The sequence below is a fragment of the Castor canadensis genome, chromosome 9, assembly GCF_047511655.1.
Source record: "Castor canadensis chromosome 9, mCasCan1.hap1v2, whole genome shotgun sequence".
Lineage (NCBI taxonomy): Eukaryota > Metazoa > Chordata > Mammalia > Rodentia > Castoridae > Castor > Castor canadensis.
The window spans coordinates 112,167,219-112,192,408 of NC_133394.1; the positions used below are offsets into that span (position 1 = coordinate 112,167,219).

Genomic DNA, 25,190 nt, shown 5'->3' on the forward strand with positions numbered 1-25,190 from the left:
CTGTAGGAGTCATTATTTAACTGTCCTTTATTTACCTAAGGGAAAAGATTGGTAATAGTTGTAATTTCCACTAAATGGTATTAACATTGACCCAGTGTAAAAATATGTCATATAACTTTCATTCCTTCACACAAATGGTTGAGAGAGATAAAAGAATTCAGAAAGCTACCATTTTCTTTTCTTCTGTTTGAATTGTGTTTGGGAAATGAATGGATATTATTTTAACATCAAATGTGATTACCCTGGTGTAGAGACTGTTAAGTGTAATGGTCAGTGGAAAAGGAGAAGCAGAGTGGGGAAGCACTGCTTATGATGATACTCAGGATGCTAGCCATTTATATTCTTTTCTCTGTGAACAGGAAACATCCAATGAATTTATAGATAAAAAGGGGTGAAATAGATTGAGTCATAATGCAGTGAAGTAGTAGTAAAAGAAGTTGTTGGTAAGATAAACAATAGTGGAATACCATAATTATTCTCGAAATGGAAATTTTAGTTGTTATTTTAAATTGTTTTCTTTCAAGACTAATTTTTACATTCTTTCCAGTGCTCATCATTTGATACTTTATTATCAACATGAGACAATTTTTTACCATTTGTTATTCATAACTGAAATTTTCATTCATTTCTTCAGCTCTAGCAGCTTTTTAGACTTCCATAAGAATTGCTTTTTAAAACATACATATATTTGGGTGCAGTTACCCCTTAAGTCATTATCAAATAACTCTTTGACCTTAAATCATTTATTGTATTAATATATAATAAATGCCTTTTTATGGGAAATGCCTGATGTGAGTAATAAGTACTAAAGGAATTTTATTATTTTTCTTAAGGATTTTTATGCTAAGGGAATGCTGTTTTGAAGGAAATTATTTGAACTAGTCTTTAAAAGACAAAAGATACGGAAGTGAGGAGCTGGGGGAAGGCTGTTCTACTTCATGGGGTGAACCTTGATGGCTAGACAGAAGGCAGAAAGAGCGTGAATGTACAATTAGTAGTAAAGCTCCCCTTTCTTGCCTCCCATCCTCCCCAGAGGCTCCTTTTAAATTTTATTTTAGATTTTTTTTTAAGCAGTGGAGCTCTTCAAACAAAACCTTTATAAATGTATAAAATATAAACCAGGCCTCGGGGTATGGCTCAAGTAGAGCACCTACCTAGCAAGCTTGAGGCCCTGAGTTCAAACTCTAGTACTGCCAATATGTATATAAAATGAAGGTGGTTCTACTTTGAATGCAGTCCTGCCTTCACAGCTCCTTTTCACTTCCCTGGGCTCCCACCCATGCCTCCACTATTCTTGAGGTACCACCTCCATATCCCTAGGATCTACTGAGCAGCTTGGAAATGCAGAGAAATCCAGTAGAATGAACTGGACTCAGTAGACGTGTAAAGTTGCTGGAATTTCATTGTGATTGGTACTTAGGGATAGGAACGGTCATATTTTTACCTTACTAGTTGCCCTTTTGGGGCAAGACATTTTGAAGTGGGATTTAGGATAGATGCCTGGAAAAGGTGAAATAAGAGCAGAAGGATACACACAACAGAAATGACACCAGAGTCAGATCTCTTCATTTAGCTCTTTGCTGGTCCTTTGTGGTCATGTATAACACCATAAGCTTAAATAAATGGTAGGGCTATGTCATATAGCCAGACTTTTGTTCTTAACTTGCTCAGTACTACTGTATTTTAAAATGTTCAAATGTAGTGAAACTCAGCTTTGCAAATAATATATCAGGGGTTTCTTTGTGGGGGAGGAGGGTGATATTGGGGTTTGAACTCAGGGCCTCACACTTGTTAGGCAAATGTTCTACCTTCTACTTGAGTCACACACCCAGCCATCAAGCTTGTTTCTTTAAGATATAGTTTATAACTTTACATTTGTTGGATTTTATAGATAATAGAAAATCATATGTTTGTCTGTTGTTTTAATAGTAATCATACACTTTAAACAAAAATGCCTCTTGAATGATGAAATTATTTTATTTTTTAAAATTTCTTTTTCAGTCTGATCTTGTGGATCAAAGTATATTTAATTTTATCCCAGAGGGGGAACATTCAGAGGTTTATAAAATACTCTCTACCCATCTGCTGGAAAGTGATTCAGTAACCCCTGAATACTTAAAATGTAAGTAGTAACTCTTAAGCAGAAATTCACATGTTATATTTAATAGCATTATCCTTTGCTTTTGTAAGTTTATGAAAAACATAGACATGTTTAAGCTAAAATACAGCTTTGGCTTTTTGAATATTTATATGTGTATATAATGGAATTATGTTCATATTAAAAGTGAAATCTATTACAGAGTATATTGAACTCTTATTTGTTGTGAGAAGTATGATCACAGTTATGCCATAAAACTGAGTTTTTCACAAAAATAGAACTTGGCAATATATTTTTAAGTTTTAAATAAACTTTTACTGTATTTATTGAGACAAAATTAAACATTCTCATTTTCTTCATTATTAACCAAACTCTGGAAAAGAAGTCTGTTCTTTTAAAATTATTATTACTTTGGTGGTACCAGAGTTTGAACTCAGGGCTTTGCACTTTTTAGGCAGGTGCTCTTCTACTTGAACCACCCCTCCAGCCCTTTATGCTCTGATTATTTTGGAGACAGGGCTTTGTTTTTTGCTTAGTTTAGCCTGAACTGCAGTCCTTCCATTGTGTACTTTTTGCCATAGCTGAGAGGACAGACGTACAACACCACACCAGCTTTTTTCTCTTGAGAGCGGGTCTTGCTAACTTTTTTGCCCTGACTGGCCTTGAACAGCAGTCCTCTCAATCTCAGCCTCCCACGTAGCCAGGATTACAGGCGTGAGCCACTGGCATCTGACATGAAATTATTTTTAAAAGAAAAAATATTTGCTCTGTTAATTACACTGAATTAAATAATCCTTTATTGGACATATCTAATTGCTATATTATAAAAAGTAACAAGAACAATGAAGATAGTCCCTGCCATCACGAAACAAAATAACCAGGTGCTGGTGCCTCACACCTATAATCCTGGCTACTTAGAAGTCAGAGATCAGGAGGATTGCAGTTTGAAGCCATTCCAGGCAAATAGTTCTAGAGACCCTATCTGGAAATGCCTAACACAGGAATGGGCTGGTGGAGCACCTGCCTGGCAAGTCCTGAGTTCAAATTCCAGTACTGCTAAAAGAGAAAAGAGAAACATTAATTATTATGGTATAATTAGACATTTCCTTAGGTTCATTGGGTGAATCAGTTTGACCAGAGTAACTCATTTTCTTTGCTTTGTGTAAAATCTAAATTTGTTGCATCACTGTATGTGGCCATTAAACATGTTTTTAAATCAGTTTTTTAAATTTTGCCTTATCTGTTAATAATGACATTAATCACCTTAGAGGTTCTTTGTATCTTCAGATTCTTAATATACAATCTAAGTGTTGAGATTTATGTGCTTACACATATACATATATACATAACTTTGTATTGAATTATGTCTTTGATAAGTATGGATAGCCTTTCAGAATGAGTTGAGAAAAACTACAGACCAGAAAAATTCACTTAATGACCATTTTACATTTTTTTATAATCAACTTCATATGACATTGATTAATAGGTCACTTAAATCTGATACTTAGAAGAAAGATTCGGGCTAGATATTAGATATAGAATCCATATAGATGCCTATAAACCATATTTGAAGTCATGGATTGAATGGTATTGCTTGAGGTAAACGTGTAGAGCAAGGAGAGAATATGGGTCTAAGAGTAGCTGGAAGGGATGAATCAGAAGCAATAATTTGGAAACACAATGAACAAATGGTTCATTTACCTAAGTCCGAGGTGATTTGTGACTGCTCTGAGTTGATGATAATAAGTGCTCATTTGGGAAAAAATGATTTATGGGAGTTTCCTTGGTGAAATAAAAAGCAGGTGCTGGTGACACATTAGACTTGGGACTTGCAATGGGAAGAAAGAGACTAAATTAACATGTAAAGGGGGTATGGATATGATTTTGAATGTGGGAAAAAAACATATAAGGCAAAGAGAGACACCTGACTTAGGAAGAAAGGATAAATTCATTTTCAAATACTTTAAGTTAGTAATGGTACAATAAAGCAGAAATGTCCTGAAAACAAATAGTACTATGAGATTTTTGTCCTACATAAAATGTTAGAGTTGTGGGGAGATAGATGTAGGAGTTAGTAAGCCTACCAAGACTAGTCTATCAGTCTATACAGGGTTGCAGAAGATCAAGATCAAAAGAAGCTTTGTTGAAAGTCCCTAGTTTGCAGATGAATTAGAAGAGATAGGAATGATCAGTAAGGTAAGAAGACAAGTTCATGCAGTGAAACTAAGGAAGTGTGACTTGGTCTTGTTTTTTGCTGTGGTTTTTTTTTGTTGTTGTTGTTATTGGTTCATTTTGGTGGTGGTGGGGTTTTGAACTCAAGTCTGATGCCTGTCTAGTGCTCTTTAACACTTTAGCCATGCTTCTAGCTTGAAGTGTGAGTTTTAAGAAGAGGTAGGAGTCCATGAGGAAAAACTATTGAAGTGGGCAATACAAATGTCAGTAATATTTGGAAGAGTAGTTGCTGTTGGGGTGTGAGAATAAAAGCCACAGTGCATGAATTTAAGGGAAATGAATACATGCAAACTGGAGCATATATTGAAAAGGAAGGAGATCTCTGGTGCTAAAGAGATTATCATGAAAGACCTTTTGGTTGAGATTGCAGAAAGTAAGGACTCAAAGAAGAGAATTTGTGTGTGTTAAAGGAAAGAGCAACAAGTGGTGTGGCCCTGGTCCTAGGGATGGTAGGAAAAACTGTTCAAGATAGACATAAAAACAGCTTTAGAATGGGAAACAAAGCCTTTCTTTGAAATTAGAGTGAAGAATGAGAAGGAAGGACAGGTAAGTGGAGAAACAGTAAATTGCTTGTACTAGGTGAGACATCTCCTGCAGGAACTCTACTTTTATGGGCTAAATAAAATGTCAAGTAAGACTTCTGTTGTAGAAAATGGTTGTGAACTCATCCAACTTTTTATTGCTTATTTCAGCAAAAAATCAGCTAGAGTTCTGTTGTCATATGCTTCGAGGAACAATAGACCCAAAGGAGCCATCTACCTATGAATATGTGAGATTTATAGGAAATTTCAAATCTTTAAACAGTGGTGAGTTAAAACGCTGCTTTTACAATATGTTTTAGTGTGGAATTTTTCTAAGCATTAAGACACAGATGTTGGAATATTGCTAACAACTAGGTTTTACTGGATTAACTGATGGTACATATTTCTTTACTGTTTTAGTATCCACCTCAGCACACAATGGTTTTGAAGGAACTATACAACGCACACATAGGCCTTCTTATGAAGATAGAGTTTGTTTTGTAGCTACTGTCAGATTAGCTACACCTCAGTTCATCAAGGTATGTTTCTAATTTTAACTGCTCAAAGGAAATTTCAGCTGACATTATGAGAGTTGTCCTTATGTAATTTTTGGGTTGTCTCATTGAAACTTCCTGCAAACATTGAAGGAAGTAGTGGCTATGAGTCATTAAATATAATGGTCGTGATGTCTTTGAACAATGGGAATTGTATAACTGGTTTGAGGAGTAAGGCAGTTCATTCACTTTAAGGGGATACTGAGTTTGAGATGCATTGGAACATACAGACAGACATACAGAGAAGTCTAAATTCAGGATTAGGATTTATAAATCTATGAGTAAATGGGAAATGTGTAAAATGAGAAGTACTTATGCCGAGCTTGCATCAGTATTACTTATTGCTGTGTTTTAAAATATGATTTTTAATTGAATTTTATTGATTGATTGATTGTGTTGGGGATCAAATGCCACAGGGCTTTGTACTTGGTAGGTTAGTGCTTTACCACTGAGCTATATTCCTAAACCTGTCACATGTTTTAGTACTAGAAAAATTAAAATGTGTTGAAATTTGTTGAGGTAAAAGTTAGACATAATCATAATAATGATTATGTCTAACAATATTTAGGATTCTTCAAAGGACCCGGGAAAGTATTTCTAAATTTTATTTATTAATTTACTTGTAGGAAATGTGTACTGTTGAAGAACCCAATGAAGAGTTTACATCTAGACATAGTTTAGAATGGAAGTTCCTTTTTCTAGATCACAGGTAACTTCATTTTTTTAATTTCATAAAACGGTAATTGCTGTATAATTTCTGACAGTCATGGATTTTAGGGACAAACCTTTTTTCTCATCAGGACTTTCAAATCCATTATTCATTTTTCAAAAAATAACCCCCAAAATTGATTTTTAGTTGAAATATTTCTTATGGAAAAATTATAATACTGTTTTTACTATGTAATTTAGGGCACCACCAATAATAGGATATTTGCCATTTGAAGTTCTGGGAACATCAGGCTATGATTATTATCATGTGGATGACCTGGAAAACCTGGCCAAATGTCATGAGCACTGTAAGTAGATTTTAATATTTCTGGTGATAATACTGCTTTAAATCATATAAGCAGAAATTCTTTCCTACTAATACAAAGTGTTAAAAAAAGATATATAACCATTTTTGTGAATTTGTAAAGTAGAAACAAGTTTAAATTAAAATTGACCTATAAGTCCCAGTAGATCCATGTAAAGCAAAATATTCTACTACATTTAAAAAATACAAAATTTTCCAGATTAATTGCCACAAATTCCAATTTTGGCTTGACATTTGTTTAAAGTCTTCAGAACTTAAAGTCTGCAGAGCATGCTTTGGGAAATAACTGCACTTAACAGGCACTTAAAGTAGTGAAATTATTTTGATTTGGTTAGTTACAGTTTACAGTGAGTGCCTCAGACGTACTGTATCTGACAGTGTGGAGAAAATGTCACGTGTGATTACTTCTTGTTACTCTCAGGTATCTGTGAAGCAAGATGTCAACATTGTAAATCCTTGAGTATTTGGGATTTAATTGTGTCTGAGATGAGCAGTAACTGACTAGAAAGTTGACACTCATAGATCTCATAATTGCTTGGGTCCTTAACTAGCTTGAAAAGATTTTTTTTTAGATGAAATTAACTTTTTATGAAAAGAGTAGCATTTTCTTGCCAGGCATGGTAGGGCATGCCTGTAATCCAAGTACTCTGGAGACTGAGGCAGAAGAATCCTAAATTAAAGGCCTGCCTGCGCTACATAGTGAGTTTTGAGGCAAGCGTGGGCCTTGTCTCTAAAACAAAGAATAGCATTTTATTATAATTGATATATATGTTTTTGAAAAGCCCCCAAATAATTTCATATATATAGATTTAAATGTAAATGGATAGCTTTTGGCCAAAAATCCGGATTCTTCCTAACTAAATATGAATCAAAAAATTTTTTTCCTTTTCTCTTTAGTAATGCAATATGGGAAAGGCAAATCATGTTATTACAGATTCCTGACCAAAGGGCAACAGTGGATTTGGCTTCAAACTCACTATTATATCACTTATCATCAGTGGAATTCAAGGCCAGAATTTATTGTTTGTACCCACACTGTAGTAAGGTAACAATTTTTGTAGAAAATTTCTGAATTTAAGTAACCTCTAATAATGATTTTGGTAATGTAATTTTTATGAATGATTTGTTAGTGAGCAACAAAGCAATATTTTAGCATTTTTAATATATCTTCAATATGTTATTAAATTTACTTATAGGCATTGTATAGGAATATCATATGGGTAATAGATGGCTATATAATGTTGAGTATGAACTTGTGTTTTATAGCAGAAAATTGTACTGTCATTATGTACCAAAAGCAGTCACGCAAAAGGAAAACTGGAGTAGATAAGCATCCTCTTCCTTTATTTGGTTTCTATTAATTTACGTGCTTTTAGTTACAGATCATTCATAGAAAAATACATAGGAAAATGCAGATTGAGTTAAGATAGTGCATTGTAGATGTATGTTAGGTTTATGTAGCATATAGACAACAGTTCAGAATTAATGAAGAACAAATGAGACACATAACAAACACTGAATGGTTACATGTCTAAGGTATTTTAAGTGAATGACCAAACATTAAAATTTAATTCTCTCCATTTATAGTTATGCAGAAGTTAGGGCTGAAAGACGGCGAGAGCTTGGCATTGAAGAGTCTCTTCCTGAGACAGCTGCTGACAAAGTATGTTTTTTATAGTATTTACCTAATTTCTTCTTAATGAAATGAAACTCAGTGATTAATAGGAAAGTTACTTTCAGATATTTCATTTTCTCAACTATGGCAAGGATATGACAACTTAACTATTTACTTTTATTTTTAATATTTTAAAATTTCTTTCACTTTTACAAGAGAATTGAAAGTCCTGCCACTTAGTAATGATTAGGTGAGAGATAGCTTATCTCAGATTAAAACTATAGTTGTTAATTACCTACAATGTGTTGGACTTTGGTTAGGTTCTTTATTTGAATTACAAAATGTGATTTACCTCCTTAGACATCCTTATCTAGTAGGTAACATCCCCACTTTGAAAATACTGAAACTGAGGTTTCAAGGGGAAACCCCCTCTAAAGACATATAACTGAGAAATTATAGTTAGAATTTGGACTCTGGTTTCTTTTTTTTTTTTTTTTTGTCAAATGTGGAAGTATAGTTATATGATAAACATAAGTTGATGATGGGAAAGAAAGAACTAGAAATCCTACAGCAGTGTTCGTGATTAGGTAAAAGAAAATGGAATCTAGTACATGCGTGGACAGCTTGAGTTTAGCAAGGACTGGCAAACTGTGACCTGTAATGCCAGATCTGGTTCTCTGGTTGGTTTTGTAACATCTACAAACTATGCCTTTTGCATGTTTAAGTAGCTGAAAAAAATCAAAAGAGGGATAATAATGTTTTATGACACATGAAAAGTATATCAAATTCAAGTTCCAGTGTTGTAAGTAACACAGCCACACTCAATCGTTTATATATTGTCTGTGACTTCATTTGTACTGCAACAGCAACACTAATTCGTTGTGAGAGAGACTGTATGTCCCTGAAAGCCTAAAAAATTGATCTCTAGAAGAGCCAATATTATAGAAAGAGTTGGCTGTTCCCTGATTTATAGCAACACAGAGAAAGGTAATAGAGTATGTTTGTATCAGTTTTCACAGGCACACTCTCACTTTATATCCCTTTTCTCTCTTTGTTCAGTTTAAATTCATGGCTTATGATTGTGATCATGCATGTATTTTCAACTCCCTACCTTCTGTCTCCCCTTATCACACTCCTTGGCAAAATCTCAGTGCTGGTTAAACCCAGCTGGCAGATAGGTAGATTTGGTAGTGGGAGATTGTAGCAATATTCTCAGTGAAATAGTAACCACAGTTACCAGCTAAGAGTCAGATTAGGAGAGAAGTTGTTGGATGTTTGAGAAGACAGACAAAAGTATTAAATGGTTATGTAAGAGAATAGAAAAGTGAATGTTCTGGGGAATTGATGTCTTTCTGACAAACAAATCAAGAGCCCACTTGAGGTTCTTGGTCATTAATTTGAAGTGAGAAGAGTTATGTCTTTTTCTACCATACATCAGCTGTGCAGTATAGGCAAAACATTCATTTAACTGGCATGGAGCTTTTGCCAAGGAAGTTGTAAAGGATAAGAGGAGATGCTGGGGAGTTAAAGATGTGTGTGTGGTTATAATAATTAGCCATGAATTTAAGCTGCATAAAGAGGGGGAAAGAAGATGTAAAGTAAATGTGCAAGTGTGAAAATGTGGTAGAATTGATATATTATCAATTCCACTTAAGCTAAAAGATTATTGGAATTTGGAACTAAAGAAAAAGAGTAGGAAATATGGGAAATGGTGGTTAGAGAATAGTATGTTTGAAATAGAAATTGTGGAAGGTTATTCTTATTGGTAGCAGTTCTGAGGTATGGATGTAAGAAGTGGTGACTGAGGACTGGTAGATCTTAGAGGAGAGGACGTAAGGCAGAAAGTTCATGGTGTTGAACACATGATTATAGGTAATTTAGGAATATATAATAAATGAGGGGAATTCTGAACCAGAGGCTAAAAGTGAATTTACATGCTTGCTGTGAAGTGACCACAGGGTTGGTACATGACTGCAACAAGAGATATCATTACATTGCATGGTAATGTGATTGTGAGATTCAGGGCTATGACTTTGAGGAAAAGAGGCAGGGAAAGTGGTGTGGAACCATCAGTACAAGGAGTTCTCTTCCTGTGATCAGAGAGTGATGAAAGAGAAAACCACCATCATTAAACAAATAATACAAAGAAAGTGGTATCCTCTGATGAGATCTGGGCTTTCATTAGAGCAGGCCAGTGAAGTTACATTCAGAGCTACGGTGGAGAATATGGAGCAGTTTGTCAATTATGGACAGTGAGGACAGGTAGAAGAAGCTTTCAGAGGCTGGGAAGTAATGGGAAATGGAGGCAAAATAGAGGAGGTGAAAAACCAAATGGCTTTTAGGGTGGAGACTAGGCATTGGGTATGACATCAGACTCTCATCCCTTTTTATTCCTTTATCCCTTAAGTAACTTTGAGATCATTGTGTGTGTGTGTGTGTGTGTTTGTGTTTGTGTACAAATGCATGTTCCTCCCTTTATGTAGCTTTCCTGAAATAAGAAGAGGTACTTGTTTCTTACCCACTATTGTGTATGGAGAGCCTTCAGCAGGATACTTGGCTCTATCATAATGGGGAAGAAAAAATGGGTATACTCTTCCATATTAGCAGGTGGGGTTATATCTTTGATGGAGGTAAGGTAAGTGTTCTCATCTGCATAAAGCAAGGCTATCAGCTGAGAGAGGGAGGCAGGCTTAAGAACAGTGCAGAAGACATGGAACAAGTGTGAAGAGTAGGAAAGTGAGCCTTCCAGAAACATTTAACAGTGTTGCTGCCTAGAATGGAGTGTTCATTTGAAGTTAGTGATCATTTCAGATTGGTTGCAGTTGTTTCTACAGGGACTCTTGAGGAAGTGATCTAGAAAGGAATAGGATAGTATGGTTTACATGTGGTACTTGTAGAAGTGCCACAGTGTTTGGTGATGACAAAGCAGAGGGTGAGTGACTAAGGTGAGGCTAGGAAAAAGGTTATTGATGAGGAATTCATAGAAAGTGGAGAGGTTAGGACAGCATTTTGGATGATTGATCCACTTAGATGTTGAAATTCTGGAGAAAGTTCAGAACTGGAGTGAAGAAGATTAGGAGCAGTCAAATGCTGAGTTCCAAAGATGCTTACTGTCCTTTAATTCTGTGAACCAAAATGGTGTCTTTATTCTCTTGTTTCTTTTTATAATGTGAAAAACCACCACTTAAACAATTTTAAGAGTCTCATGCTCTACCGACTGAGCTAGCCGGGCGCCGCATCACTTAAACAATTTTAAAGGGTGCAGTGCAGTGTCATTAAGTACATTTCCACTGTTGTACAGATGTCCCCATTGTCCATGCCCAGGACTTTTTCATCTAATACCCATTAAGCAACTCCCCATTCCCTTTCCTCCCCATCTCTTGGCAACCACCTTTTAACTTGGATTTTAAATTTGTATAAGTGGAATTATACAGTATGTATCCTTTAGTGACTGGCTTATTTTACTTGGTATAATATTATCTTGTAGCATGTGTCAGAACTCCCCTCCTTTTAATGCTCCTGTAATGTTCTTTACATACAACATTTTGCTTATCCCCATGGAAAGTTAGGTTGCTTTCATCTTTTGGGTCATTGTGAGTGATGCTGCTATGAGCAAGTAGCTATTTGAGTCCCTGCTTTCATTTCTTTTGGTATATACCAAGAAGTAGAGTTGCAAGATCATATGATAATTCTGTTTAATTTGGGGAGAAATTGCCATATTGTCTTCTGTAGTGGCTGCACATATTTCCATCACCAACCTACAAGAATTCTCGATTCTTCACACCCTTGCCAATATTGGTTATTTTCTGAGTTTTGATAGTAGCCATTCTAATGAGTGTGAGGTGGTATCTCATTGTAAGTTTTGATTTGCATTCTCTGATTAGTGAGGTTGTCTAGCTTTTCATTTGCTTACTGGTCATTTGTATATCTTCTTTGGAGAAATATTTATTTTGTCCTTTGCCCATATTTTTGTTTTTGTTTGCTTTTTTTTTTTTGAGATGGTGGTCTCACTATGTTTCCAGGGATTGTCTCAAACTTCTGAACACAAGTGATCCTCCTGCCTCAGCATCCCAAGTGCTAGGATTACAGATGTGAACCACATCCCTGGCACATATTCTTGACCTTTATTTTATTTTGGCAGGACTGGGATAGTACTTCATGCTCACTAGGCAGGCACTTTACCACTTGAGCGATGCCACCCGCTTTTTAAAATTAAGTTGTTTTTTCTAGTTTTAATATATACTAAATATTAAATCCTTGTCAGATATATGATTTACAAATATTTCCTCCCATTCTGTGGATGACCTTTTCACTCTGTTGATGGCGTCCTTTGATGCATAAGTTTTTAATTTTGATGAATTCAAGATTATTGACAGATCCAGAGTCATAAAACTGTTTCCCAATGTTTTCTTTAAGAATTTTACAGTTTTTTTTTTTTTTGAGGGCGTGGTTCAAGTGATAGTAAATACAAGACCCTGATTTCAAACCCCAGTACTGCCCCTCCCCCCCAAAATGTTTTATAGTTTTAGCTTTTAACATTTAAGTCTTTGATATATTTTGGGTTAATTTTTATTCATGGTGTAAGATAGTCCAACTTCGGTGTTTTACTATTTCTCTGAATAAATGAACCCACAACTTTTCAGGCTAAGAAAAAATTACATTTCTTCATCTAATATATACATAGATACTTTTGCCTTGTTTTAGGTAAAAACTGAATTGAAGAGTTTTATTTAATTGTTTCCAAGTAATATTTCTAATTTGAGATCTGTGACCTATACCACAAGAAAATGTTTTTTTTCTCTGGTGCCCTAGAGCCAAGATTCTGGGTCTGATAATCGCATAAACACAGTCAGTCTCAAGGAAGCATTGGAAAGGTTTGATCACAGCCCAACCCCTTCTGCCTCCTCTCGGAGTTCAAGAAAATCATCTCACACAGCAGTCTCTGACCCTTCCTGTGAGTACCTTAGCTTGAAAACAGACTTCTGTTAAAAACAGTACTTTTAAACTTTTACTGGTGTTAGCACTCATTGTCCAATGCTTCTTTAAAATTCTAATTTTTTTATGTCTTGATGTATACTTAACATTTTCTAGACATGTTGCTCACCTTTACCAAAGGATTAAGATAAAAATGACCTATAAAATATGTAGGTGTTAATTATAATGTCATTATTGTTACCATTTTAATCATCCCTCTAAAAAAAGAAAATCTATTTATCCCCCTTTTTTTTTACAATAGGGCCAGTAAGTGTAAGTTTGCTTTTTGAAAGTTTTTGCCATATCTCATCTTTGTGAAGACTTGCATAATTGACTGCATGCTGTAGTTGGTCCTATATATCTACAGTCCGTGTCTGTGGATTCAGTCAGTGGTGGATAGAAAATGTTCCAAAGGGGGAAAAATACCACATCTGTACTCAACACGAACAGACTTCCTTTTTTGCCATTATTTCCTAAACAGTAACAGCTGTTTGCATTATATTAAGTAGTATAAGTGATACTGAGATGATCCTAAGTACACAGGAGAATGTGCATAGGACACGTGTAAATATGATGCGATTTTATATAAGGGGCTTGAGTGTCCATGGATTTTGTTACCTGCAGTCCTGGAACCAGCCCCTTGTGGATATTGATGGAACTACTACGTTTATATTTAAAGCTATCCTAGTTTACGTATTTCCTTTGTTCTTAAAAAAAGAAATAAAGTGACTCTTACAGTTATGGACTTCACTCTCATTGAATGATTTAGAAAACTAATTTCAGAAACCATTTTTATTCATTGAAGTATAATTTGAAATTAATCCTTGAAAACCGTTTCTAAGTACTAATGGTGTTCTGGTTTTGTTGACTAACTTCAGCAACACCAACAAAGATCCCAACAGATACTAGCACTCCTCCCAGACAGCATCTACCAGCTCATGAAAAGATGGCACAACGGAGGTCATCATTTAGTAGTCAGGTAAGCTCTTTAGTTAATTTTTTTTGAACAAAGATTTATTAAAAGGGAAAAACTTCTAAGTCTTCAGAGACTTACTGATTCATTATCCCTTTCTATAAAGATCAAAATAGTTGTTCACATATGATACTTAACTCAAGTTCTTTCTGTTTTTTATGAAGTGTCTGTTATACAGATAAGCTATTTATATTATTTTTCAGGTAAAATGTTAGGTTTTTTTTCGGTTATGAAAAACTGATAATTGAAAACCATTGTATATCTGTGTTCAAATACCAATTGCTTTCAGTTACGTCCAGCCAGCTTTTACTGAGCACTGTGCTGGGTGCCATGGAAAATAAAAGATAAATGGGGGTCTGGGGTTCAGTGGTAGAATGCTTACCTAGTATTCATAAGGCCCTGGCTTCGATTCCTAGCACTTAATAAAAAAAAAAAAAAATAGGGAACAGACCTTTCCATTGAGGAGAAGAAGACATACCTATACTTAAGTAGCAAAAATACGAGGCAGATTGTAAGATCAGTGATAAACATGTCATGTTGATACTCTGGTGGAAGTATTCATATACGAGAGTGAGTGTCACTTCATTGTTACTTTTTATTTTGCTTGTAGTCTATAAATTCCCAGTCTGTTGGTACATCATTAACACAGCCAGTGATGTCTCAAGCTGCAAATTTACCAATTCCACAAGGCATGTCCCAGGTATTTTTTGTTTGTTTTGGTTGAGTATTTGTAAATGATAAGTTGTTTTTAAACTATTATGAATGTATTTATGTGCACATGCGCACACATACATATACAGGGATAGGTGCAGTGAATCTTAACTTAGAAACATTTAGAATATCTAGAGATTTGTTTGTTATAAGATTATGAGGTATCACTGGCCCTTCAGGGTCACAAGTGCCAGATGCCTTTCAGGATTCACGATAGTCTCATATAACAAACAGTTGTCCTCGTCCGTAATCACAGCATTTGGAAGGCTGAGGCAGGAAGATCATGAGTTTGAGGCCATCCTGGGTCTCAAACCTTTTTGGAGACCCTGTCTCATAAAAAAAGTCTTACTGGCAAAAAAAAAAAAAAAAAAGTCCTGCTTGATATGCCATAACATCTCCTCCCCTATTGAAAAACACTGTAGATAGGAAGATACCAAAGATAAAATAGTTTATTTTGTTCTTCCTGTGGGTATTGGGACACTTGAGTAACTTTATTCTTATATTCATTCATTCATATATGGGATATTTAGTAAGTTCCTTGTGTGTGGTGCTGACAATATTTATAATATCTATACTAAAAGACTTACTACATCTAGAGGGAATGACATAACTACAAAACCATCTTATATAATCTGTGCACATTATGTGGACCCTTAATGCAGCCTTAAAGGGATAGAGGAAAACTTTCTAGAAGTGTTGCCAAACCTGAGTCCCACACAAGGCCTAAATACAGAAATTAGCAAGACACAGGAGAGCAATCCAAAAGCAGTGCTATATTATTCCTGATCATAACTTCTCAACTTGGGATGTATACCTCATTCAGTATCTCAAAACACATTAAGAATACTACTGAGTAGTAATAAATATAAAATCTTTTGACTGTTTTGTTTAGCATTAAATCCTTATTTGTAGTAATATAAACTGTCGTATAAGGTCTTTACAACAGCACTCTATTTTAAATACTGTATTTAGTTACAACAGTTTTTAATCAGCATAAAGTCTGCAATTCGTATTTTGAAGTGTTGACAAAATTTTTTATGTAAATATTCAGTCATATTTCAATATTATTCTTTAATCTCAGGATATTGATTAAGCATTTCCTAACATTTTATATGGATATTTTCATAAAAAAATAATATGTACTATGTCAAAAATATTAGCAATCATTCAAATCTCACATTTTGTTTTCTAATAAAGCGAAACACTTTCCCTCTTTGTTCTGTGATTTTAGTTCCTGTTCTTCTGTGTTCTGTGTTTGTTTCTATTTTTTTATTTGTACTTAATAGAAATTCTTTAAATGGTGGAAGCTGGGCACCAGTAGTCATGCCAATAATCCTAGCTATTTTTAGGAGGCTCAGATTGGGGAGGATCACAGTTTGAGGCCAGCCTTGGCAAATAGTTTGTGAGAGCTCATCTCCAAAATAACCAGAGCAAAGTGGACTGGAGATGGGGCTCAAGTGGTAGAGCATCTGTTTTGCAAGCGTGGAGCTCTGAGTTCAATCCCCAGTCCCACCAAAAAATAAATTCTTTAAATGGTGACAACATAATGTTTACCTGCAGGTACAAATTACTTTAGTTAAAATAAAACATATTTATATATCAAATAAGTAGAACATATTTTGACTGATATTCAAAAAGTTATAAGAAATTTGAGGTACTGAATGTATAATTTTCTCACATTTAGTAGAATCTAAGATATGGTCTGGTTGTAAATTTTAGAAATCAAAGTTATATGCTTTGATAAGTAATATTTGGTACCCTTAGTCTTTAAAAAAATTAACTAATTCAGCCTTTTTGAAGATAGAGTTAAAAAAGTGTTGAGGGAGACATTTCTTATTTTTAGGTACAGTTCATTGTAAGAGATTATTTTCAGATAGATCTTGTTCTGCTGAAACTCTTTCTGCTCTTATACTGTTAGCATGTACTGAATATTCATAGAAATAAATGAACCAGTGTAGATTTAAGAGGTGAATTATCAAATGGGTTTAAGCTGTAGAAAATAGGAGCTGCTTAAAACTCAGGTATAAAATACAGAGAAATAAGATTGAAAACCCTTGAAAGTAGAATAACTTTGTTTTCATTCATGTATGCATTCCATTTATTCAATTATAATTGCTTTGTCATTGAAAACCTATATTTTAAACTAACTGGGGACAGTATCAGTTGAAAAGATGAGTGAAAATTGTAGTTTTGGTTATTTGTCAGATTTTTGTAACTTTGGATAATCCTATCGTGTACATAGAGGGCATTCTAGGGGTGACAGAGTTTGGTATGAATTAAATCCAGTTACAGGCTACATTTTTATTTGGTAAAGAATAGAAATGAAGGTGAGAAATAAGTAGCTTGTTCTAGTAAGTGGTTGAGCTACCCTCAGTATGAGCTTGGCTCTTCTAACTCCAGGATGTATTTATAATCAGTCAAGATCTGGTCAGAAACCAAAGCATACCAGAAATTTGAACAGGGATGATTTTTAAAAAAATATTAACTAGTAACTAAAATAAATAAAGAGAATCGAAAGGCTATAGGAATAGGAGAGCATCCAAGGAAGAGACAGACTGAGAAAACTCCCCCCAGCTTCCTGAACAACTCTTCCCCTCACCCTAAGCTAAGATTCAGATGTCATTGTAGACAGGTCTGACTACAACCATTGAGTGATGGAGGGGTTAATGCCACAAAGGCAGATTGGAGGACAGGAAGCTACCTGCTGGGGGACTGGTAAAACTTGTTTGGAAGATTTCCACTGGGAGGGATGTCATTGGGACTTGCTGAAAAGCTGCTTGCTCTGGGTGCTGATGAAACTCACTAGGAGGCTGCCCATTGCACCTGTGACAAAAGAGACTGAAAAGCATCAGAACCAGAAAGATAAGCACCTTTATTTGTAGCATCCTTCTAGCACCATCTTTTGACAAAGGAGAATTAGTTTTAAGGTCCATCTTCCATTGTCACAGAGCAAAGTTGGACAGATTAGGAGCAGAGATGTAGTACATTGATAAGTGGCGTGACATTCTTAACTCATGATATATTGTTTACTTTTCACATTTCAAGTAATTATGAGGAGCAAGTAATTCTAAAATATGTTACTTTTCCCACATATGGTACTTCAGTTTCAGTTTTCAGCTCAGCTAGGAGCCATGCAACATCTGAAAGACCAGTTGGAGCAACGAACACGGATGATAGAGGCGAATATTCATCGGCAACAAGAAGAACTAAGGAAAATTCAAGAACAACTTCAAATGGTCCATGGTCAAGGGCTACAGGTAAGGTATTGTTACATTTGAAAACAGAGCATCCTGTTCACATTTTGGATTTCTAGAAAATTTATTTTTCTTAATGAACAGTGAGGTGCCAGAGAGTTCAGTTCAGCAAGTACCTGCACGTGTGATTATACCTAAAGCCTCCAAAGATACTCATTCCTAAGGTTATTTCCATCAGCCTTCTTGTTTTTGTAGATAAATGAGCTCAAGATTTTAGTTAAGTTCACATTCATCATATAAAAATATTTTATAGAAGCTTTGAGGTAAAGAATTTATAAGTTAATAGTTTTAATAAAATAACAGGTATGTTCGTATCCATCTTATTTGACCAATTAACAGTACCATCTAGGGAAAAGTTAGGTGAAAACAACTTCTATCTAATGTCAGAAATGATAGATGATAGGTGATACAAAGCTGCTAGCCAGGGCCTTTTGAGTATTACTGAGTTACACATTTTGTAACTATTGAAAACATGGCAAGGTTAGGATGAGTGGAAAGTGAAAATGGCGTTTCATAATTTATTCAATAATCATCTGTTGCTAATTTTTCGTTCAAAATGACCTATGTTTTGTTACTTGACTTTGAAACTTCATTTTGTTTGATTTCTTTTAGTGCTCTCATTTGCCTTTTTATTTTCCATTTATTCTTTATTCTTTTTTTTGGCGGTACTGGGGTTTGAACTGAGGGCCACTCACTTCCTAGGTGGGAGAACTAGCCCTTGAGCACTCACCAATCCTTTTTGTGTTGGTCAATTTTGAGATAGGGTCTTGCTTTTTGCCACGGCTGGGTTGGACCACCATCCTCCTATTCATGTTTCTCCTTGTACCTGGATGACATGCCCACACCATCGTGCCCAGGCATTGTTGAGAAAAGATTTTGCCTAGGTTGGCCTTGAACCATGATCCTCTGATCTGTGCTTCCTGGGTAGCTAGGATCCCTTAAGTCAGTGCATCTGGCCTTGCCTTTGTTTTTAAACTACAAAGCTCATTTGGGGTAGGGATGTAGTTAGGAGTAGAGCCCTTGCCTAACCTGCTCAAAACCCTGGGTTCTGTCCCAAGTATAGCCAAAAAAAAAGAGAGTTTAAAAAAAAACCACCTCATTTAAATGTAATTTTATTTATTTTTATAGATGTTTTTGCAACAGTCAAACCCTGGATTGAATTTCGGTTCTATTCAACTTTCTTCTGGAAATCCGTCTAATATCCAGCAACTCACACCTATAAGTATGCAAGGCCAGGTTGTTCCTACTAACCAAATTCAAAGTGGAATGAACACTGGGCATATCGGCACAAGTCAGCACATGATACAGCAACAGACTTTACAAAGTGCATCAACTCAGGTAATACAGTCAAGTACAGTGTGCCATCAGATATTCAGTGATTGAAACACGTACTAATGTTAAAACAAAAAGTTCTGTCTTACATGCTCTTAAAGTTTGGTGATAATTATAACATATAATACTGAGTAATTATTAAAATATTTTGTGGAAAATTACATTAGTGTTCAATATTTCAACATTTAAAAAATTTTACAGTCTGTAAAGGCTCTAGTCTAATAAGTATACCAGCTCCTTATAACTTAAAGGTTACTTCTGTATGTTAAAAAGCTGACCAGGAAAGATGTTACATGTGCAGAATAACTGTTGGGGAATGAGTGATAGTTTAATCAACATTCCATGAAATTCTGGTAATTAGTGTAGGTCTGTGACTAGTTGAAAAAATATAAAAATGTGTAATCATCAGTCACTCACTTCAGGTATTTAGCAGAAATCCTATATGTGTATTTTCTATCATCCCTGTAAAGATCATGCTCCTTTAAAAGTGCAAACTTACTTTCAAGCCGAGGAATTCAAACCTAATCCATTCCCAGTTACTATAAGTCACTCCTTTGTGATTAGCTTTCTCTCAGAATAATATATCCTGCCACTCTTTCTTTGTTAATGTCAACTGTTGTTAAAATAATGAATATAGAAGCATATTTCCCAGATAATTTTGTTCAGTTAATCTCTCTGTAAAAACTTCTTTTCTAGCAGAGTCAACAAAGTGTACTGAGTGGGCACAGTCAGCAAACGTCTCTTCCAAGTCAGACACAGAGTACTCTTACAACCCCACTGTATAACACTATGGTGATTTCTCAGCCTGCAGCTGGAAGCATGGTCCAGATTCCATCTAGTATGCCGCAGACCAGTACCCAGGGTGCCACAGTAACTACATTCACTCAGGACAGACAGATAAGGTAGTTGTTGTATTTTGCTTGTCATTTTCTAAATTGTAAATTGATTAATTAAAAACAATAATGTGGGGCTGTGGATGTAGTTCAGTGGTAGATTACTTGGCCAGCATACACAAGGCCCTCAGTTCAGTCACCATTCCTGCAAAAAAACCAATAAAACAATCATTTGATTGTTGAGAAAACATACCTATTGTTTAAAGGGTTTAAAAGTTAAGAGTAACATCAAATTTTATTTTTTATCAAAAAATAGGCTACCAAATATTATAGGATCCACATTCTATAGCACACTGTTATATAAGGGTTATGACAGGCTGTTTCACCGGGCAACTTTTATCTTTTAAATACAGTGTTAGAGAGGCCTTAGTGTTAGTGGTTAGGGTAGTTTACCTTTTATAAATCAATTAAGTTCTCAACACTCATTACTTAATTTTAATTTTTTTTAAAGGATCTTCTCTCATTTCCCTGTGTCCCAAAGAAGAAAAATATGGGTTTTAGTAATTGGGTCAAGAGCCTATATGGTTAAGGCATTGAGGAGTCAGCTTTGAACTCAAACCTGGGTATCTCATTTCAAAGTTTAAGTGCTTAAATACTTAAGGTTTTGTGCACTATTAAAGAAAAACAGCCATCTATGACTTACTTCAGTGAGAAGTCCAAATTACTGACATAGAAATAAGTTTTCTGTGCTGTGAAGCTGTCTTTTAGCAACTATAGGATCTCTAGTCTTAAGTCTCTAATTTTAAATGCTTTTTATTTGTTAACTTATTTTACTCCAAGTACACTGCTTCTTGTATTATAGATTTGCTGTTGTATTGAGCAATGTAATATATTTTATCAAAATTGTGTTGATGATTTGCAGAAAGAAGAAGCTACAGGATTACATAGACAAGGAGAGCAGAGAAAACTCATTGTTTCTCTTGGGAACCCAGTTTTCTCAACTTAGGAAGTCCAACGTTTAGCTCTCACATTCTGTAGGAAGTCTTAGGAATGTGTACTACAGAAATGCAGAGGGCAGATTTTGTTTTTGTTGCTGGGGATTGGATCCAAGGCCTTGTGTAGATTATGCATGATCTTTATCATTCAGCTACACACCCAGCCACAGGACTGATGTAAAAGCCTAAGGAAAAAGACATTAAACTAGAATGCTGGCAAGCATTTGGGAGAGTGCAATTTAGAAACTATTTGTAAATACCTGTTTTCTTGAGGGGGGAAGTACATATTTCAGCAAACTTTTGAAGCACATAGATGAGTATGGCATAGCCCATTCCCCAGGTGTGATGAATACTTGATCTTTAGAAGGGAGTGAAAATTAGCAAATTCTAACAGCAAGCACTGTGCTACATTGATACATTTATAAATTGAGAATATTTTTATTTATTGTTAGAATGTCACTTGTTTTTAATTATGTTTATAAGATACAACCTTCAGTGTAAACTTTTCTATAAACGTAGAGTAATTTTAAGTTATCTTATGGTAGCTTTAAGTTCATTTGTGAATTATGTGCCAATGTGGTAAATGAACTATGTGCCACATTTATCTGACTCTCAAGTACCTAGTCAATTTTATAAAAAGAAAAATGTTTATACTTTTTTAAATGCTTAAAAAATTTTGTGATAAAATATATATAACATAAAATTTACTATACTAACCATTTAAAGTTTGCAGTTCAGTGGCCTTAAGTACATTCCCATGGTTGTTACTATCACTCCCAATCATGTCCAGAATGTTTTTGATCTTTCCAAGCTAAAACTTTGTATTTCATACCCATTAAACAATTCCCTGGCTTCCCTGCCTCCTATCCCTTGGCTACCACCATTCTCTCTGTCTGTGAATTTGACTATTTTGAAGTAGTTCATAGAAGTGGAGATCATTCATAGTGTATTTGGTATTTTTGTAACTGACTTACTTCAGTTAGCTTGATATTCTCTGGGTTCATTTATGTTGTAGCATCCTTCTTTAAGGCCTTCCTTTTTGTGTGTATGTACCACATTTCGTTTATGCATTCTACCTGTCAGTGGATACTTGGGTTGCTTCCATCTTTTAGTTATTGTGACTAAATGCTGCCCTGAACATAGGTGTACGAATATATGGGTCCCTGGTTTCATTTTTTTTGGATTATTTACCCAGAAGTGGAATTGGCTTCATGTGGTAATTCTGTTTTAATTTTTTGAGGAACTGCCATATGGTTTTCCATAGTGGTTGTACCATTTTACGTTCCCACCAGCAGTGCACAGGTTCCAGTTTCTCCACATCTTTGCAAACACTGGTTAATTCCTGTTGCTGTATTAGTTTCCTGATGGGAATAAAGAGCTTCTTCTTGAGGGTTTAATTAGCATTTCCCTAGTGATTACTGATATGAGCACCTTTTTGGGTATTTATTGGCCATTTGCTTATCTTTTTTGGAGAAAAAAAAGATAAGCAAAAAAAGTGTATTCTGTTTTGACCTTTGTTCATTTTTTAAGTAGGTTGATTGTTGTTTAGTTGTAAGAATTCTTGACATGTTCTTGTTCATATGATAACTAAATATATCAGATACATGATTCACAACATGTTGATTTTCCTTTTGATGCACAAAACTTTTGGTTTGATATAGTCAAGTTTATCTGTGCTTTTGGTGTCACCAGTGAAACTGTTGCCAAGTCCAGTGCCACGAAGCTTTTCTGCTATGTTTTAATTTGGGTTTTATAGTTCTTAGTATCTGTGTTTGCGTTTTGATTCATTTTGAATTGGTTTTTTGTATAAGTGTCCATCCTTTTGAATAAAAATACTCTAAAAAGTATTTTTTCATATTCCTATTTTTTGTCAATATATTGATTTTGCTGTATACATTTTTTTGTTATACTGATATCCCAAAGGGAATTTTTCAAAACAGAAATAGGAGCATACAGCTCTTAGAAAACTAAACTGGCAGTATCATTGGGTGTTATCTTAGATCAGTGTTAAGTCTACTACCTTTTATGATATGTACCTGGTACTTTTGACTCCCCTTTTATTTCTTTCTTTCCTCTCACAGATTTTCTCAAGGTCAGCAACTTGTGACCAAATTAGTAACTGCTCCTGTAGCTTGTGGGGCAGTCATGGTACCTAGTACCATGCTCATGGGTCAGGTGGTAACCGCCTATCCTACTTTCACCACACAACAGCAGCAGGCACAGACATTGTCAGTAACACAGCAGCAGCAGCAGCAGCAGCAGCAACAGCAGCAGCAGCAACAGCAACAGCAGCAGAGTTCCCAAGAACAGCCACTTCCTGCAATTCAGCAACCATCTCAGGCTCAGCTGACCCAACCACCACAACAGTTTCTACAGGTAAATCGTCCCATGGGAAAGCTGTCTCAGGCCCATTTACATTTTTTATAATGGAACTAGACATAAATGAACAGTTTGTAAGTGATCTTGAAAGCTTTGTCTTGGTGAGCTAGGTTTTCCCTTCCCTTGTTCAATATTTGGAAGAATTAGCCTTGCAATGGGCATACCCAGTTACGTGAATTGCTATGTGGAGTAAATAGCCTACTTCCCGCCTCCATCGGGGTGATTACCTCAAGCCTCATTTCTCTCTTGGTCTAGAGTTTCTGGAATTCCATCAAAGACTACTTTATTTTCTTTTATATCTTCTTTCTAGATACCCATCAAAATCTATTCAACATAGATAGGGTATTGAAAGATTTCTTTGTCAGCACAGGTACTATCTTAAATTATTTAACTGAATTAAATTTTATTAGAATTTTTGTTACAAATTAATGTCAGAGGAGAAACATGGTGGAGGTGCTCTGAATTGAATTACTGCTGTACCATATACTGTGTGAATTTATTAAGGTTCACTCATTAAAATGGAGGCAGTAATAGTTCATTCTTTACACATTTTTTTAAAAAAAGCATATAAATTGCTGAATGTAGCATACAGAGAATAGTTAGCTGTCATTTATGACTATTTTGGCAAATATAATAGATACTCAGATTAACAAAAAAAAAAACAGACACAGATAGCATGTAGGTAAATCATTCAGGATCTGCTTATCTCTAGGGTACAGAAGAAAGTCACCTGGGTCAGGGTGCTCAGTCAGGGTGCTCAGCAAAGAAATCAATAAAACTACTTTCTAGACCTCAGTATCCTCATAGGGAAATCAACTTTCCCTTCTAGTCTAGCCAGAGCAGTTTTAAATGTAGGATGGTCTTGATTTGTACTGGAGACTACCCCATCTGGACCAAGCATATGCTGTCAATTTCACAGTTATACAATGTTAGCATCCAGTTAGGAGATTCAATAGTATAATGTATGTTTAAGCATAAATATACTCTTAATTTGTCACTCTTTTTATCCTAGACCAAATATAATCCTTACTTTATTAATGTAGAAGATTAAAACAGATTAGTTGCCTAAATAACTTTGAGAGTTACACAGTCTCTTAAACCTTAAGTCTGTACTGCAGCTATTAATAACTGGGTTACATATTATTAAAAAATGACATGGCTTGAGGCCAGCCTAGGGAAAAAGTTTGCGAGACCAGTAGCTATACCCGGTGGTACTTGCCTGTATCCCAAGCTATAGGGAGGCTGAGATTGGGATGATTCAAAAAAAAAGTTTGTGAGAACCCATCTCAATTGAAAAAAGATGGAGTGGTAGCTCATCCCTGTCGTTCCAGTGACGCCAGTTGCTTTCTATACTGTGAAATCTCCAGGCCAGATTCCTTTGAAAAATGAAATTTTTGCCCAGTGTGGTATCTGTCACCTGTAATTCCACCACTCAAGAGGCTGAGAGCAGGAGGATCGTGAATTAGTTCACAGACAGCCTGGTCTGTATAGTGAGACCCTGTGTTAAAACAAACAAATGGCTTATTTTGGGTTTTGGCACCAAAAAAAAGGGAGGAAGAGAGGGGAAAAAAAGATAAAGTTTTGTTATGCTTTCAGAAAGAGAGAAAGCTTTATAAGTATTTTCCAAAAGTAGAATTTTTAAGTTAGAGAGTAAAAATGAGATTTTAGAGATCTAGTTATTTGAGT

General features: G+C 35.2%; 1 protein-coding gene across 6 annotated transcripts in view; it reads left to right on the plus strand.

Annotated features, from left to right (window-relative positions):
• The window catches only part of Clock (clock circadian regulator), a 107,748-nt gene that overhangs the window by 75,927 nt on the left and 6,631 nt on the right, over positions 1-25,190 (plus strand). For 4 of the 6 annotated variants that reach the window (XM_074042212.1, XM_074042213.1, XM_074042215.1 and 1 more), the window contains 14 exons: positions 2,002-2,122; positions 5,023-5,136; positions 5,272-5,390; positions 6,032-6,114; positions 6,315-6,421; positions 7,336-7,483; positions 8,026-8,101; positions 12,866-13,007; positions 13,906-14,006; positions 14,611-14,700; positions 17,816-17,968; positions 19,094-19,303; positions 19,994-20,199; positions 23,207-23,501. In XM_074042212.1, coding sequence (XP_073898313.1) covers positions 2,002-2,122; positions 5,023-5,136; positions 5,272-5,390; positions 6,032-6,114; positions 6,315-6,421; positions 7,336-7,483; positions 8,026-8,101; positions 12,866-13,007; positions 13,906-14,006; positions 14,611-14,700; positions 17,816-17,968; positions 19,094-19,303; positions 19,994-20,199; positions 23,207-23,501 — 1,965 coding nt within the window. The remainder of the gene's footprint in view (positions 1-2,001; positions 2,123-5,022; positions 5,137-5,271; positions 5,391-6,031; positions 6,115-6,314; positions 6,422-7,335; positions 7,484-8,025; positions 8,102-12,865; positions 13,008-13,905; positions 14,007-14,610; positions 14,701-17,815; positions 17,969-19,093; positions 19,304-19,993; positions 20,200-23,206; positions 23,502-25,190) is intronic. The other 2 variants (XM_074042216.1, XM_074042218.1) reach the window with 2 other exon arrangements.